Source organism: Orycteropus afer, unplaced genomic scaffold (genome assembly GCF_000298275.1).
Source record: "Orycteropus afer afer isolate SDZICR_OR568_19922 unplaced genomic scaffold, OryAfe1.0 scaffold00075, whole genome shotgun sequence".
In the NCBI taxonomy this organism is placed as follows: domain Eukaryota; kingdom Metazoa; phylum Chordata; class Mammalia; order Tubulidentata; family Orycteropodidae; genus Orycteropus; species Orycteropus afer.
The window spans coordinates 10,907,085-10,924,707 of NW_006921662.1; the positions used below are offsets into that span (position 1 = coordinate 10,907,085).

Here is a 17,623-nt window from a genome sequence, read left to right on the forward strand (position 1 = left end):
CTCCCCTCCCACTTCCTCCCCATAGTTACCTCCTCCCAGTGTCCATCCCTTCATACTCTTCTGCACCCTGAGCTATCTCCCTGTGCATAAGCAGCTCTATAGGGCTTCTTTTATTTCCCCCCCTTGCATCTCTTTTTTATTATTTTTGCATTTTATTTATTTTGTTTTTGTTGAGATTATACACAGCAAAACATACCAATTCAACACTTTCTACATGTACAATTCAGTGAATTGATTACATTTGTTTTGGTTACCTAGTGCTGCTCTGACAAGAATATATTGCAAATGGGATGACTTGAACAAACAGGAATTTATTCTCTTACAGTTCGGAGGCTTTAGTTCTGAGTTCAAAGTGCCAGGTTCTAGGGGCTGGGTGAAAGCCCCTCAACTTTAGGCTTCAGCTCTGCTTCCTGCTCCCAGCCCACTAAGCTAGAGGCTTTTTTTCACTCAGACAGATGCTGGCTGCTGAGGCTAACAAGCCCAAGGTTGACAAGTAAAAAGGCACAGTCCTGATGTTACCAAACCACATGGCAGGCCATTCATTCAAGTCCATTGAAAGCCCCAAGGTTGGCAGAGCATGGCAGGCTGCTGAACAACGACACAGTTACATGCAGGGTTCAAGCATGCCATAAGCTAGAGACTGTTTCCCAAGGGCATCTCCTTATATACAGGAAGCAGACCATGTCGCTAAAGCAGCTACTCAGCTGCTCAGAGTAGATTTCATCATGGAGTCTCATCACGGAGAATACTGTATCCAGCTGCCCAGCCACTCAACCAGACCCAGCCAAGTTGACAACAAACTTAACTACCACAACATTCTTCAAGGTATGCAATCATTCTCACTTTCCTTTTCTAAATAGTTCCTCCCCCATTAACATAAACTTACTATCCTCTAAGGTTTCTATCTGGTCTTTTGAGTTGCTGTTGTCAGTTTCATCCCATGTAGATAGATCTTTATAGATAGCATGCTCAAGGCATTCTATACCAGTTAAGCTAAGCTGTTCTTTGGCTTTAAGAAGACTTCAGGGGATATTTTTGGTTTAAAGTTTAAAGATTATCTCAGAACAATAGTTTCAGGGATTCATCTAGCCTCCATGGCTCTAAAAAGTCTGGAGTCCAGATGAATTTTAAATTCTGTTCCATATTTCCCCCTTTTGATCAGGATTCTTCTATAGAATCTTAGATCAAAATGTTCAGTAATGGTAGCCAGGCACCATCCAGTTTTCCGGTCTCATGGCAAAGGAGGCAGTTATTCACGTAGACAATTAGCCACACATTCCATATCCTCCTTCTGTTCCTGACACTCATTCTTCCTTTGTTGATCCAGGCAAATAGAGACCAATTGTTGTGCCTTGAGTGGCTGCTTATAAGTTTTTAAGATCCCAGTCACTACACAAATGAATTAGGAAGTAGAACAGAAGCACTAAACACATTATTAGGTCAGACTTTTCTTCCTTGTCTTTTTTTAGTGTGGAAGCTCCTGTTCAGCATCATAGCAACATGCGAGCCTCCACTGACAGACGGGTGGTGGCTGCACATGAGGTACATCGGCCAGGACTAGAACCTGGGTCTCCCACGCGCAAGGCAGTAATTCCGCCACTGAACCACCACTGCCACATCCTTATTATTGACTGGTTGTATTGCGTTTAAACTCCTCGCTTAGCCTCCAGAACCTCCCTCTCCTCATTTAGCAGCCTGGCCAGGGCGTCCAGGGAAGTACCAGTGGCTGCCTCTACCCTGCCCAATTTGAATGCAGGATTTGTAGACCTCCATCTCTAAATTCCACCCCTGAACCACACTTACTTACTCTTGGCAACAGCTGTTGTTGTTGTTGTTATGTGCTGTCAAGTTGGACCCGACTCATAGCGACCCCTCCTTGGGTTTCCGAGGCAGTATCACTATGGAAGTAGATTGCCCCATCTTCCTTCCGAGGAGTGGCTGGTGGGTTTGAACCGCCAGCCTTATAGTTAGCATTCAAGTGCCTTAGGCACTATCCTACCAGAGCTCTAGGATATGAAATAATTTTCTTTTCAGTCAGGCCAGCTCTTGGTAACTCTCATTTCCTACCTCTTTCCTCAAACTCTCCTTTTCCCTCTCAAGGTCTCTATTATTCCTGGTACCCAGTCTTCTGGGTTGTGTTCCACAGGTTTTTTTTTTTTGTTTGTTTACTCCCAGCATCTCTTTTTTTATTTTTACATTACTTCTGTAGTGATACTACCTCAGAAATCCGAGGAGGGGTCGCTATGAGTCAGGGCTGATTCAATGGCACATAACAACAACAACAACATTTATTTTATTGTTGTTGAATATACTGATTATTGAACTAATTCACGTTATGATGTTTGTGTTCTCTTGGCTTTAAAAAGAAACACCTAGAGAGGGTAAGTCTTAACCTGAAGGAATGCCTCCCCAACAGTGGGATTTTATCAAGGGAAAATCTGGAGGTTGTGGGGATCTCCTTGGTTCCTTCACTTAGATCTTTGAGGAGCTGCCTGCCATGCTTGTCTTGTGGACAGGCCCTACTTGCTGTTTTAAAGTCTCCATTCTGTTGCTTTTCCTCCTGTTGGACACAGCACACTCCTGAGGCAGCCATCTCTCTGCCAGTCCTTAGCACAGCCCTGGGGGTTGGTGAGGCCTTGGACCCTGACTTAGGGAAAGACAGCTCAAATGTCGATGGTACATTCAACGTGGCCCACCCTGTGTGCACCCTAGGACTTGTAGCCTCTGCTTCGCTTTCCCATGTGTAAGGATAAGAAAGTTTCTTCCCTGGCCCTGGGCAGTAGCCCTTCCTGTGAGAGCCTGCCCCACCTCAGTGAAGGTCCTGGGTCCAGCCCTTTCCCACCAAGGAGAAAATAGCAAGAAAAACAGATGAGAACTGATACCCTAAGCCACAGGGTCTGCTGGGACCTGGTCCTGGAGGAGCCCCAGGAAAGCTTTAACCCTGGGGCTCCAGGCAGACAGGAAGGGTGAGGGGGAGGAAGCAAGGGGGGGGGGAAGACACCTTTCTAGCTGGAATTTGCCTCCTCCCTCTGTTGTTGTCCACCTCCTGCCTTTCAGTTGGTCATGACTGCCCAGATGTGGGTCCTGGGTCAGACAGCCCCCATCCTCAGGCTGGACAGCCATGCCAGAAGCCACCTTGCCCATCCCCCATCTCTGGCAGCACCCTCTTTGAACAGGGTCCGGATGTTCCCATTTTAAAGCTCTTAGGTAAGAGATTCCTAGTCTGCCAATCATCCCCACATCTAACTGACCCACAGTCAGCCTGGTGCTTGAAGGACAGCTAGTCTTGGAGTCAGGAGACTCAGGCAAGTTACGACCCATTTTGGGGCCTTGAGTTGATAATCCGTGAAATTCCATTATCTGAGGTGCTCACGTCACTGAGTGGTTACAGCCGGTTACAGCGTTACCTGAGATGTGAACGTAAAAGGGCTCTGAAAATGGTAAATGTGACATAAACAATAGTCATAGGCAGGGAAGGTGGGGGTTGGGGAGTGCCTGGCCTCCTTCCTTCCTTTTGAAGCTGCAGCCCATGTGGTCCTGGCAAGGGTCACCTGGGGCCTGGCCCCACCCTCCACCTTGTGACAGCTGTGGCAGTTCCCCTCAGTCTTCTGCTCTCTTGATAGAATGATGTGTGTTCCTTTGGCCTTTCCCGATAAACTCATGCCCAGAACTTCTTTTATCTGAGAGGACATGTGGGATGCACTTTGAGATCATCAGGAATGAGACATAAGCAAGACATTTTAATAGCTATTAGGCTGTATTTAAGGAGCACTGGTGATGCAGTGGTTAAAGCATTCAGCTGCTAACCAAAAGGTCAGAGGTTCCAACCCACCAGCTGTTCTGCAGGAGAAAGATGAGGCAGTCTGCTTCTGTAAAGATTTACAGCTTTGGAAACACTATTGGGCAGTTTTACTCTGTCCTGTAGGGTTGCTATGAGTCAGAATCGACTTGATGGCAGGGGTGGGTTAGCTGTGTTTGCTGAGCATCTAGAAATACTGGATGTTTTCTTAAGTGTGAGTTTATCTAGGGGCTTGGCAGGCCAAGAGCTCAGGGAAAGGAAAAACTATAATAGCACCTCCTAATTGGTAGGGGAGTGGCTGGTGGGTTTGAACCACCAACTGTCTGGTTAGCAGTCAAATGCTATAGACACTACACCACCAGAGCTCCTTCAGGCTCCCCCAGGTCCCAGTTATTCTTCTGAGGACACAACAATATGGAATGGGCTTCAGTCACAGAAAGAGAATAAGGATGAGGATTCTGTTTAAGAAAGAAGTTCAGTGAGGCATAAGTGAACTGGTCAACTTTCAAGTTTCCTTAGTAGCTTGGGGACACAAGGACCCTACAATTATAAGTGGGGAAGGAACGCCACACAGAAAGGGTTGGAGTCAGCTGGGGTCCTCAGTTTCCCCATGGAATGATGATGAATCAGAAATAAGATTCCCAAGGTTCCTTGTAGCCCTTGTCTTCTAGATGGGGTGAGTTGGAAGATGGCTGGTTTCTCCACTCTTCCGACTGTTCCCCTTCTCTTCCCTGTAAAGCCTTCACGGAGCAGGAGCGGTCTAGGAGAAATGTTGTCCAGGGAAAGAGGGCCCTTAAGTATCAAGGCAGTGAAGGAGAAACTAGCAGATCCTACTGGTCAGAACAGGAGGCAGTTGGAGGGCCCCTGCACACTTGTGGCCTTGGGAGCTGTTTACATGCTCAGGAGGGCGCCCCATCCATCTCAGAAGCTGCATTGGAAAAAAACAACTGGGCAGGCTGCTGCTGCTGAGCCAGTGCCTCAGCAGAGCTGGGCGGGCCACAGCTTGGCCACTCGTGCCAAGGCAGTGTGTGGGCAGAGGATGCGGTGGCTGCAGGCCGGTTTGGTTTAAAGAGAAGTGGGGAGCTGGGAAATGTTGAAACCCTCAGCACTCGGTGGGAGTAAGAAGGAGGAAGGTGGGGCTGGTCCCTTCTGGCCTATGAGCAGCCTCCTCTGTTTGTTTTCTTCAGAGTACATATCACCATCTAATTGCCTGGCTTATTTATTTCCTTTCTTTTAAAAGATTATCTGTCTTTTCACCCAACGTAAAAGGTGCATAAAGGCAGGGGTCTTTCATCTTATTCCCAGCACAAGCGAGCAATGGCTGATGTGTAAAGCATTCAATAAATGTTTGTGGAATGAGTGCATTAATGTATGCAGGCATGAGTGAATGAATGAAAGAGTCTCCACCCATTCACTGCCATCAAGTGGGTCTGACTCATAGTGACCCTATACAACAGAATAGAACTGCCCCAGGGGGTTTCCAAGGCTGTAAATCTTTACAGAAGCAGACTGCCTCATGTTTTTCCCATGGAACGGCTGGTGGGTTTGAACTACCAACCTTTTGGCTAGCAGCTGAATGCATTAACCACAATGCTGCCAGAGTTCCTTTGACAGAGTCTAGCATGTAATAAATACTCAATGAACATCAGTTTTCTTTCCTAAGGATCATTCCCAATTAGCTTGGGATTGCAGAGCTGGTTTCTAATGTCCTGGAGATCAGCCCCTCAGGAGATGAGCACCGTACAGGGATTAGAAGGGGCAGGGGAGTGAAGATGGAGGTGTTGGATGAGGCAGTGCCAGCAGAGTACGGCCAGGGCCAAAAGAATGGGAGTTGTGGGCAGGTCCTGACGTTTGTGTCAATCATCCCAAGGGATGGGGTGGTTGTTAATCACCTGGTTATTTGAGTCAGTGTAGATGTGTGTTAGGAGGCACTGGACAGAGCTGCCACCTTCTGTGAGCCTTGGGCAGATCACTTGACAGTTTTGAACCTCAGTTTCCTCATCTGTCAAGTGGGCACACACTCTGCCAGTGCTTTCCTACCACAGAGGGCTGTTGTGAGGTGATGGTGAGCTATCCAGCAGGGATGAGAACACCTGTGAGAAATTTTTACTTTGGTTAAAAAGGAGCTCTGGTGGCACCGTGGTTAAAGCATTGGGCTGTTAATCAAAAGGTCGGTGGTTCAAACCCACCAGCCATTCTGTGGGAGAAAGATAAGGCAATCTGCTTCTTTAAAGATCTATAACATTGGAAACCTTATGGAGGCAGTTCTACTCTGCCTTATAGGGTTGCTGTGAGTTGGAATCAACTCAATCGCCTTGGGTTTTAATCTTTATTAAGGAGTCCCTAGAGAGTGCAAACAGTTAACATCCTTGGCTGCTAACCAAAAGGTTGATGGCTCAAGCCTACCCAGAGGCACCTAAGAAGAAAAGTTCGGTGATCTACTTCTGAAGAATCAGCCCCTGAAAACCCTATGGAGCACCGTGTGTTCCTTTGGCCTTTCCTGATAAACTCATGCCCAGAACTTCTTTTATCTGAGAGGACATGTGGGATGCACTTTGAGATCATCAGGAATGAGACCTAAGCAAGACATTTTAATAGTTATTAGGCTGACACGTGGGGTCGCCTGATAGTGGACTCTATGGCAACTGGTATATTAATTTTTATTAAATCTCCTAAAGAAGTTCCTTGTTATCTTCTGTTCTTGTTTCTGTTATCCCTAAACAGGTTTCCTTCCTCTGCTGGAGAGATGAACCAATGCGTTGCAAGCTCTGGCCTAAGTCTTAGATCCTGAACACATGGCCCTCTAGAAAAGACATGTGCCTCCCTACTCATGGGGCCCTGGGAGCTGTTTACTGGGGAGACGGAAGAGGGGTAGGGGAGCTACTCTCATTCTGACCTCCTCTCCCTCACTCAGGTACAAGACGGTGGTGACTCCCCGGAGGGCCGTGGTAGCCATCGCCGGCTGCTGGATCCTCTCCTTCGTGGTGGGCCTGACCCCTATGTTCGGCTGGAACAATCTGAGCCAGGTGAAATGGGACTGGGTGGCAAACGGGAGTGCGGGTGAGCCCGTGATCAAGTGTGAGTTTGAGAAGGTCATCAGCATGGAATACATGGTCTACTTCAACTTCTTTGTCTGGGTGCTGCCCCCACTGCTCCTCATGGTCCTCATCTACCTGGAAGTCTTCTACCTGATCCGCAAGCAGCTCAACAAGAAGGTGTCAGCCTCCTCTGGTGACCCGCAGAAGTACTACGGGAAGGAGCTGAAGATCGCCAAGTCGCTGGCCCTTATCCTCTTCCTATTTGCCGTCAGCTGGCTGCCCCTGCACATTCTGAACTGCATCACCCTCTTCTGCCCCTCCTGCCACAAGCCCAGCATCCTCATCTACATTGCCATATTCCTCACTCATGGCAACTCAGCCATGAACCCCATTGTCTATGCCTTCCGCATCCAGAAATTCCGGGTCACCTTCATTAAGATCTGGAATGACCATTTCCGCTGCCAGGCTGTACCCCCAATTGAGGAGGACCTCCCTGAAGAGAGGCCAGGTGACTAGACTGCATCTCTTACCCCCACCAGCTCTACATCCAATGGTCTCAGCCTGGTTCACGCCTCCCCGCTCTCCCACTTGTCTCCCCGAGCCTTTCCCCGGCTGGGCTGTGGAGTGTGGGTGTAGGGGGGATGCTGAGGAGATGTCCATAGAGCAGGGGTCCCTCCACAGGGAGCTAACTGACCTGGACCTCTAGGTCCTGGAGGAAGTTTGGGAGGGCAGACCTGGGGATGGAGCTAGGCACCCAAGGAGAGGAGGAAAGTGGCTTGAGCCTCCCCACCTGCCTGAACTATGAGTAGTCCAGTGCTTTAGGGCCAGGCAAGTCCTGGGGAGACTGAGGCTGTAAAGCAGCCACCTAGGCGGGGAGCGGGTGCTGGGGTGTTGGTAGTGCAGGCGTGGGATCAAGCTTAAGGAGAGGATTCCCTCTAAGATGGAAGGAAACAGGGGAGGTTTGGCCTTGCTTTCTCTTCTGTTCTGTAGGAGAAGGTGGCCAGAAGCAGCTAAGGGGCAGGAGAGAAGGCTCTCAGTCCCCACCTCCAAGGACTCCCTGCCCTTCCAGATGCCTGCTCTCCTTGCCCTGGGGAGGTCCTGGATCCGACTAGGGAGTGGCAGAGAAAGAGTGGGTCCAGAAATGGTTTCTCATTTCCAACATTTGTTTCATTCTCCATGAGCTCCTAGACCCTGGATGGGTACTCAGAGTGGTGCCTAGAAGGTTCCTCCTTTAGCCCTGAGGAGTGTGCAGTGTGTGTGTGTAGGGGGGGGGTGCAGGCTCCAAATAGCCACCAGACGGCAGCACTGAGCCCTCCTTCTTGTCCTGAGTGTCCTAAGGAGATGCCTACAGTATAACCACCTATCATCTCAGCTCTACCAGCCTGATGACGGGCCTGGACTCTCCTAGGGGATGGACACCCACCTCTGCTTCCTCTGGCCACATGGAGAGGAGCCTCCCACACGTGCCAATCTTGGGAACATTCTGCTTGCCTGGGGGGAAGAGTCAGCCTCTGAAGGCTCCCAGTGCTGACTGTGGGCACCCCTGGGCTGAGGTGTAACAGATGGGCCCAGGCCAAAGGAGATCACCACTGGGAATGTGTATGGAAAGGTCTTGCGGGCACTTGGTGCTCCTGGCATTTAGCACAGTTTCCAGAGGCTGCTGAAGAGCTGTTGCAGACAGTTTGGGCCTTTAGGACTTCTGGGGGAGGCTCAGCCCACCCCCTGCAAGCCTGGAGCTTCTTGTGTAGAGGAGGGTGGGGGAGCATGGATGTCAGGTTGCCTGGGTTCTAAATGTGAATTCCAGGCCCTTTGCTCTCTCAGAAGGAGGCCTGGTAGTGCAGTGGTTAAGCGTTTGACTACTAACCGAAAGGTTGGCAGTTTGAACCCACCAGCCACTCTGTAGGAGAAAGATGTGGCAGTCTGCTTCTGTAAAGATTTCCAGCCTTGGAAACACTATGGGACAGTTCTGCTTTGTCCTATGGGGTCACTATGAATTGGAATTGACTCGATAGCAATGGATTTTTTTTTTTTCTTTCCTCTCTCAGAGCTGGGGTCTCCCCTGGCTCTCAGGGAGGGCCATGTGACTAATAAAAGACTGTGAACCTCAAAAAAGAGCACAAGGCTGGTTACCTCTACCTCTGCTCGAGGGCAACAAGACAAATTTGATGGAGAAGAAGCTATGGTAGGAGGCAGGGGAGATGCTGGGGAAGGGGGGATGTGGAGGCGTTTGGAGCTAGGAGGGTTACAGAGAGGGGTGTCTGTTTCTATAGTGACACACTCGGGGTAGCAAGATCCTGAAAATCACAGCATGTTAGGAAAACCCTCATGACATCTGAGAACCCCCCCCATTGGCACCTTCCTCAGGGTGACACATTTGAACACCCCCTTCATTGTGACACAGTGCCTCCCCCCTCATGACGACGCTTCCTGTCAGAGTCCCCCGCACTGTACACCACACACTTTTATTGGAGTGCTTCTTGGCAGTGTACAGCCGTCTGTAAGGGTACTTGAATCCTGGCATCTTGCAGGCCCCCCTCGTGCTAAGGAATCCGGCCGGAACCTGCCAAGCTCATCCCTGGGCATGGGGCTCCAGCCTATGGGTGATGGAGGCCAGGCTGGTAGAGGTTCCATTAGTCATCACTGTGGAAAGGGGCATCTGTGGAGTCTGATTCTGGGCCTTGAAGTCTGGGCCCCTCAGGCCTACAGCATCTGACAGAGGATATGCCTTATAAGCCCATGGAGTCAGGTGGAGCTGGGCTACACATGCTCTGCTGGAAGAGGTAAAGATGGGGGGAAGGGAGGGCAGCCTCCCTCAACCCTTCCTAGGTTCCCCAAGAGGGGGCCAGTGACCAGGGCTGAATTCTAGCTCAAGCTCTAGGATACTTCTTTACTTCTCTAGAGCCTCAGAGCCCCAAAAGGAGAGGCAGGCAGGGACGGCTATCCCCTTTTCTGATGAGGAAATAGGTCCAAAGAGAAGGCCCTTGCCCCCAGGCCACCCAGAGCCAGGACTAGACCCTTCTCTAGTAACCATCCACTGAGTCACTCCTCTTCCAGGCCGTAGCAGGTTTACCTATGCGGCAGCGTCCCCCACATGTCTCTGGAGCACCTCCAGAGATGCATGTATGTTAGTTGTCTGTGACTTGTACCTGAATCTGACTACCCTGTCTTCAGCCACCCCCGACTCCTGGGCCTCCCCTTTCCCTTGGTACCACCTCCAGAGGTAGCAGAGGGGGGTGGTCCTGCCACTTACCTTTCTCTTCATCACCGTCACTCTTCAGTGTGTGGCTGATGCTGTAAGAGATCCTGCTGGTTAGAGAGCTTGGGGCCCCATGAGGCGGGGGTCGGGGAGTGAGATAGTGTCAAGGTGACATGCCCTCACTCAGGGCATTTATCAGTCCTGATGGCTGACTCCACCACCTCCTTCCCCACACTGGGCCATGCTTCCTCTTGGAAGTCCTTTGAACAGCCTGACCTCCATCTTTACTAGCCCGTCTGTCCTGCCTTGGTTTTCACACTCAGCTCTGTCTAGTCCATTTTCCAAGAGGTGGTGCCTCCTGTTACCCCTTCCATGAGAAGATCCCAAGAAGAGACCCTCCTCCAGCCCTCACCTTTGACCTCCAGCCGGCAGTCCACAGATGCTTCCCCCAGCACATTGATGGCCTTACAAGTGTAAACACCCGAATCAAAGGGGCTGGGCTTGCGGATCTCCAGGGTACAGACGCCTTGCTCAGAGAGGGCACGGTATTTGGGGTCCCCCTGGATATCCATCTTGTTTTTCATCCAGATGATCTTGGGCTGGGAGGACATAGAGGAGAGCTGGAAAGGCTGTGGTCTGAGATTGGGCCCTTGGAGGCAGTCTTTAGGCTTAGGTGGAGATGTCTGGGAGAATTCCTCAGTCTGCTGGCCCCACTGCCCCAATCAGCCCTCTCACCTTGGGTGATGCTCGGACACTGCAGAACAGCTGAGTGCTGTAGCCAGGGGTAGAGGTGTGGTCAGCCAGGGGCTGGGTGAACGAGGGGGCTTCTGAAAAATCTCGCTCAATAAACCCTTTAGATTTGGCAGCAATATCTGGATGCAGGGGAGAAAGTGGGGTTAAATAGTGGATTTGAGGCTACAGGAGTGCAGGAGACCTCTGAGGACTGACCTCATCCATTTTCCTAAAACAATCACTACTGCTTACATCTGTAGATCACTGAATCTGCATAGCAGGCCTCTGAACATTGTTTCTTCATCATCTAATAGATGAGAAACTAACGCCCTTAGTGGGTGAGCTTCTTGCCTAGGTGGGTAGGTGGGGAGCTGAGAAAGGAGGGGACAGGAAGACCAGTGAGATGAGATCTTGGCAGAGGATGGAGACCAACAACCCAGAGATCCCATATTTCATTTCTGTTTGTCTTTGGAGACACTGCTGGCTTTCGTTTTTTAAACAACATTTTCTCCTTAATTCTGTGCAGCCTAGGCTGGTGTTAAAAAGAGTGTGCCTTCCCAGAGGCTTCTGAGCCCACCCAGACTCTGAGTGGGGGAGGGCCTGGGAGCATGCAAGATGACAGGGGAAAGAGGGCTCAGGAGTTCACTGGTGACACAAGAGAGTTGGTCAGGCACCTGTGCAGAGACAGTAAATGCCCACATCTCTTGGTCTATTGATGTGGTATTCTTTTAGGGCTATGAGGCTCATGACTTTAGCAAACTCTCGACTCCAAAGTCCACCTCTCCACATGCACACTTCCCTACAGAGTTCTCTTGGGATACTTCACATGAGACCCAGCGACCCCTATGATGTCAGTAGTCTGCAGCACCTGTCCAATAAGTACACAACCTCCCAAGGGGTGCTGCTCAGCTCAAGGGTTACTTTGATGTGTTTGTGAAAATTAATCAGCCACAACCATTATGTTACAGTGTAAATGTGCGGGTGGGCAGAGCTGTGGGGATCGCAGCCCATGTTCCTGGGAGAGGGCGCTAAAAACAGCCCAGAGGGAGGGGTGGAAAGGAGGAGACAACACGAGGGCGGTGGTGCGACCAGCCCTGGCTCCATTTCTGGTTGGGGCATAGACTCACCTGCCTTCCGGACGTGGGCGAGCTCCTTGGTGACCGCGGCCGAGGCACTGAGTCCACATTGGTTTTCAGCAAAGACCCGGAAGGAGTACGCGTTGCCGACAATGAGGTTGGAGATGGTGCAGGTTGTCGGGTGGTAGCGCTCCAGCACCGTGAACCATTGCTGCGGAACTCCACCCCGTCAGCCTCACCCGCCTGCTGGCCCGGCAGCCTCTTCCTCAGAGGGTCCATTCCACCCCCCACCCCCACCCCTGGGAAGCTGAGCTGTCCTACTTTGGGAGGAGGAGCTGCTGGGTCATGAAGGTGAACTCTCTGGGGTTGTCAGAATTCTAGAGCCTGACTACTCAAAGGGAGCCCTGATGGTGCAATGGTTAAGCGCTCAGCTGCCAACTAAAAGGTTAGAGATTCTAACCCACTCAGAAGACAAGCTTGGCAATCTGCTTACAAAAAGGTCACAGCCTTGAAAACGCTATGGAGCAGTTCTACTCTGCACAAATGGAGACACCATGCGTCAGAAACCACTCAATGGGAACTAACAACAAAGAGATCTTGAAAGGCCTCTGAGACCCCAGGCCAGCCCCGTGTGTAGTCTTTATGAGGTAACTGACCCCCAGCGAGGAAAAGGGTCTTGTCAAGAGCCACACAGGGAGTCAGATTAGGGAAGTTAGTCTAGGATTCAGTCCCTAGACTCAATGGGATGGGCCTCGGACCCCACTCAGCATCTCACCCCCCACCCGAGCCTGCCTCACCCCTGTCTTTTTGTCTGCCTTCTGCACAGTGTAGCCCAGGAGCTCTGTGTTGCCTGTGTCCTGGGGTGGTGTCCACTCAAGGGAAGCGTTGCAGCCCCAGACATCCAGTAGCTTGATGCTGCTGGGGGGGCCAGGTTTCTCTGCAGGACCAGAGTGTAAGGAGGAGTGAGCGTGAGGGCAGGCCTTGCCACAAAGTCCCCACCCCGAAGACTTGGCTCCTGTTACACTCCTCTGGCCTGTTCTCATCAGCTGTTAGCACTGAGCAGGGAGGTGGGGGCTCTCCAACAAGGCAGCCCTCCCTGCCCAGCCCTGTACCGATCACCAGGATGTCAATGGCTGCCTTGGCCTCCAGGCCTTCCAGCTGTAAGGTGAGCTCATAGCGGCCTGAGTCTGAGCGCTGGGCCTTGCGGATGAAGAGGATGGAGTCCTGGTCCCCCGTGCGCACGCTTGTCTGTTGGCTGTTCAAGGCCTGGCCATTGTAGGTCCATGAGGCCTGAGGCCTAGACTTTGCCTGAGAGGGAAGAGCTCTCAGGGTGGGTGCATGGAGGTGCTGGCACTCCACGCCCACCCCACTCAAACACTCTCTAGGGCTGTGCCCAGAGCAGCCTGTCCCAATGGCCCTTCCCTGGAGGTGCAGCAGAGGTTAGATCCTCAGGCACTGCCCAGAGCCAAGTCCTCCAGGTGTCTAGCCTTGGGAGACTACCTGCCCTGTCCACGGGCTAGAGAATCATGAAGGAGTCATGTGTGTGGCGAAGGGAGAATGAGGTGGTCTTGATGGGGCCTGGGCAGACACTTATGGGGAGCCCAATGTTTCTTGGACTGCCTTGACACACCCCAAATGAGGCACTGATTTCCACACAGGAGAGCAGGATCTCATCCTGAGCAGGAGGCTCACTCACCTGAAAGGGGATTTGCAGGTTGACTGACTCTCCCACTTGGCGGATGTAGGTCTGACGAAGGTGGCGGGGGACACGGATCTTGGGGGGCTCTGCATCAAAGCCAGAGTCTAGGCTTAGCACAGCAGTGGTAGCTGGTTGGGGGCTTCTGGGTGAGGGGAAGGGGACAGCTGGTACGGATTGCTGGCCTGACAGGAGGGCCTCAGGGTGTGTCTGGCCATCTGGGCCTGCCTCATTGTAAGAAGGGCAAATCTCACTCTCGTGGTCAAGGGGCTCGAAGCCCTTAAGGGGAGTGGAGAGCCAAGAGGTCCTGAAGAGGGCATGGCCTTTGTGGTGTGAACTGATAAGCATCCTGAGCATTCCCTTAGCGCCTCCACCCTGCCAGGTTGGGATTTGCCCTGCAGCGTTGGCATTCCCAAGCTCCAGATGGGTCTGTCCAGCTTCCTGGCTCCCCCTAGTGGGCAGCAGGTGCTGCATCTGTTGGGACTGTACTCCTGGGGCAGGGAGGCAATGGCTGGCTTCCTCCTAATCCAGCAGCCCCTATTCCCCCATCCCCCACCCCCACCCCATGCCCCACAAGCTTCAGAAAAGCCCCTATGAGACTTTGTCACCATTCCTCTGTCTTCAGATCATATTGGGAGGATTGGGATCTCTCTCTTTTTAAATGAGACTAGAACAGGGATAGGAGCTCTGGTAGCATAGTGTCTAAGGCATTTGACTGCTAACCAGAAGGCTAGTGGTTCAAACCCACCAGCCACTCCTTGCTTCCAAGTTGGGCAATCTACTTCCGTAGTGATACTGCCTCAGGAACCCAAGGTAGAGTCATTAGGAGTCAGATCTGACTTGATGGCAGTGCGTGCATTTAGAACAGGGATATCCCCTCTTCCTCTGTCATCCTCCCCACTATTGTTGATCTCACAGTTGGGAAGTTCTTCCTACAGTCTTACTTCAGGCCCCTGCTATGGTAGGTAGGGAACTTTTCCTAACCATCACCTAATCCAGTGTAACCACTAGAGTCTCTGAGCATTACAATGGAATCAGCAGCCACCACTGCCCCATTCCCAGCCCTTCCTCAGATAGGGGCTGGGTGCTGAAGCTCCTTAGTGCCAAACAGGTGGCAGCAGTTGGTGGCATGCAGGATGGAGGAGGAGGAGACAGTGAGAAGGAACACTGTGTCTCTGAGGATTAGATGTGCAGGCACTTGGCTTTGGGAGCAGTCAGGCGTGGAATGCTCCAGGGGCAGCTGCAGGGGGCCAGGAATGCTTGGCAGCTCCAGGTGGCCAAGGAGTGACAGCTGAGCAGCTGAGGATTCTGGACAGGGCCGCCACCCTGCCCTGCCCACAAAGAGGGCCTGGCTGCTTTTGCTTATTCACGGCCTCCACCCCCTCTTCTCTCCAGGAAATCCCCCTCTTTTCTGCCAGAGGAATTTAAATGAAGAAGTGGGTGCAGAGGCTGGCTGGCTCCTTCAGCATGGGGCTTCTGAAGAAAGGGTCCTGTGGCTTTAAGAACCCTGGGCTCTGGAGGCAGGTCCAGGCCCTCCCAACCCAGAGTCAATGTGTCCATAATGAAGTTGTCAGGTGGGGCTGGATCTCACCTGAACTCAAAAGTATGGGAATGTTCTTGCATTTGCAGATTACCAGATAAGACTCCATCAAGGCCTGGGTAGCTGAAAGCGGGTATGAATGGTCTTGAGTGGGAGTCAGGTTCTGCCACTCACAGGCTGGGTGACCTTCTGGGAGTCCTTGGGCTCCGTGGAGTATGTTTCTTCACCTGTAAGATGAGGTGCTTGGCTTGGATGGACCACTGTAATAGTCTACGATTCTAAGTATCCATCCTAACTCAATGGCTCCCACATCTCTCGGACACAGAGTTGAGAGAGATTTTCTTGAATCTGGACTTGATTCTTCCTGTGGCCATGAAGCCCACTCTTTCTGCAGGTCTTTCCCAGTGCTGTGGGGTTCTGCCCCAACCTCTGACAGGAAGTGTCTGCCCCCTTGGTGGGGGAGCAAGAAGGAAGGTGGAGAAGGCTTCAGGCCACCTGCTTGCCTGTGTCTCTCTTCACCCTAGGGCCCTGGGCTGTCCCAAGAGACCTTGGATCAGACCAAATGACTCACTGCCATTAACAGACTGTAACCTGATCAGCCCCGGGAGGGCAGCAAGGGTAGGACTTTGGCTAATACACCCTGCAAATAGAAATATTAGCAACAGGGACAGCAGCTGGCCTCCTGGGTCTCCAGTGCAGCCCTGCCCTCTGGGGATGGTGAAGCCTTCAGGGACCTTTTGCAGGTCTTCTTTTTCCTCCTACCAGGGACATGGTGCAACAAGGGGTGAGCAAAGCCTTCCCTGTATAGGGAGAATCTGGAGCTCAGGCCATTATGAAGCGAGCAGCAAGTGGCCAGAAAATGAGTTTCCATGGCCCCTGGAGGGATTAAGATTAGGTAGGAGTAAGAGTGGACTGACTCTTAGCTCTGTGACCCTGAGTCAGGTGGCCTGTGGCATTTGAGCCTTTGTTTCTGGGAGTCATGGAAATGTTCCCTTTGACCTCTAGAGGCCCCTTATGGCTGGGGAACCTGGAATTTTCTTAAGGCCAGATGGGGAGAGCATGGGGTTTGTACCCGTGAGTGTGAGGTGAGGGAACAGCTGCCCAGTTACCTCTGCCCATTGGCCTTAGTTTCTCTATGCATCAGTTAAAGTATCTGGGAAGGGCTTAGGAGCAGGAGAAGAAAAGACAGGGTTTTACCGATGATCTCTTGGATGTGGACAGGCTGGTCCAACACAGCTGGTGGGCCGGCCCCTACAGAGCTGACCGCGGCCACACGCAGGAAGAACTTGTCTCCCAGAGCAAGGTTTCGCATGGTCTGCTGGGTCACCATCATGGGCCGGTCATTCACAGGCACCCACTCTGAGGCTGAGGGAAAGGGAGAGAGTGTGAGGCATTAGGCTGTGTGATTATGGACACCAGGTCCTGAGCCCCTTCTAAGGGCTGCCCTTCTTGCTACTGGTTGGGGAAAGCTGACCCTCCCCCACTGTTTGGGCCTTATATCTCCCATCTTTTGCTTTATCACTATCAAGTGGCATCAAAGGCACCTAATCTTAGATCCCAACTATCCCCTGGAATCATAGCCAGAGATGGGGTTGCCAAAGCCCAGAGAGAGTTAGTCACATTTGCAAGACCACACAGCAAGGTAGAGGCAGAGGTAGAGGCCAGGCTGAACTTGGCTGCCATGGAGGTGGGCAGTGGCAATAGGAACTTGGCCAGAGGGCTCCCCTTCCTTCTCCTCACTGCCTCTCACTCTATCTTTCCCCCCTGTCCAGCTTCTCTGCACTCCACCTCCTACTTTGTCTTCCCCAAACAGAGCCCTCTGAGACTCAGCTTCTCTTTAACTTATTAGAGCAGAGCCCCAGTGTCCAGGCCCTTCTGTCTCTGTTACTCAGAGGCTCCCAGGAGCTGGAGGACCAGCTGAGATCATTTTGGACATCTACCTGCCTTTCAAAATATACCAGTGGAGCAGAGGGGCCACCTACACTCCCTCCTTACATATCACCTCCATCCAGACTGACCAACTGCAGGGTTTGGGGACTTATCCCTGCACTCCTCAAGCCCATCTCCCCTGGGTGTTTACAGGACTTAGTCTAGAGCTCACCTCCCTCTCGGCAGAGCTCCAATATGTAGCCCTGCAGCCCAAGCCTCCCAAGCCTCTCCGGGGGCTCCCAGCTCACAGTCACTGAGCTGTTGCTCACATCTTCCAAGGTCAGCAACAGTGGGGCACTGGGGACATCTAAGGGAGAAGCCAGAGTGAGATGAAGGGTCCAGAACCTCCCCCCCGACCTCCCTGCCATGCTTGCCTCCCCTCTTCCATGTGCCCATCTCTCGTCACCTTCGCTTGGGGGTGCAGGCTTAGTAGCCATGGGGGCAGCTGGGGCAGGTGCCTCAGGGATAGGCTCCTGTGGCTGGGGAGCCTGCCCCTCCCCAGGGGGCTCTGGTGCTGCCACTTCTCCGGAGGCCTCTGGGGTAGGCACCTTGGCAGGTTCAGAAGCTGACTCCTCTGGACCACAGGTGGGGGCTTCAGAGGTGGCTTTTCCTGTCAT

General features: G+C 52.1%; 2 protein-coding genes across 2 annotated transcripts in view; one reads left to right on the top strand and one right to left on the bottom strand.

Moving 5' to 3' along the window:
- ADORA1 (adenosine A1 receptor) overlaps positions 1 to 7,353 on the top strand; it is a 47,194-nt gene extending 39,841 nt beyond the window's left edge. The window contains exon 2 of the mRNA XM_007941156.2: positions 6,714 to 7,353. Coding sequence (XP_007939347.1) covers positions 6,714 to 7,353 — 640 coding nt within the window. The remainder of the gene's footprint in view (positions 1 to 6,713) is intronic.
- Positions 7,354 to 9,406: 2,053 nt separating this feature from the next.
- Positions 9,407 to 17,623, bottom strand: MYBPH (myosin binding protein H). Its single transcript, XM_007941196.1, has 10 exons — positions 17,413 to 17,623; positions 17,179 to 17,313; positions 16,275 to 16,442; positions 13,538 to 13,626; positions 12,954 to 13,149; positions 12,639 to 12,778; positions 11,893 to 12,052; positions 10,769 to 10,905; positions 10,446 to 10,632; positions 9,407 to 9,546 (listed from the first exon to the last, which is right to left on the bottom strand). Exons 1-10 carry the CDS (start codon positions 17,621 to 17,623, stop codon positions 9,407 to 9,409), a joined length of 1,563 nt encoding a protein of 520 aa, XP_007939387.1.

What these genes read in the sequence shown, in the direction of transcription:
- MYBPH (XM_007941196.1), bottom strand. Translation starts at nt 17,623, where the DNA reads ATGACAGGAAAAGCCACCTCTGAAGCCCCCACCTGTGGTCCAGAGGAG. An exon ending in GTGTCCGAGCATCACCCAAG is followed by an intron (nt 10,633 to 10,768) that starts GTGAGAGGGCTG and finishes ATGTCCTCCCAG; the next exon opens with CCCAAGATCATCTGGATGAA. An exon ending in CTGCCGGCTGGAGGTCAAAG is followed by an intron (nt 9,547 to 10,445) that starts GTGAGGGCTGGA and finishes ATCCTCTGTCAG; the next exon opens with ATGCTGTAGGCCTGAGGGGC.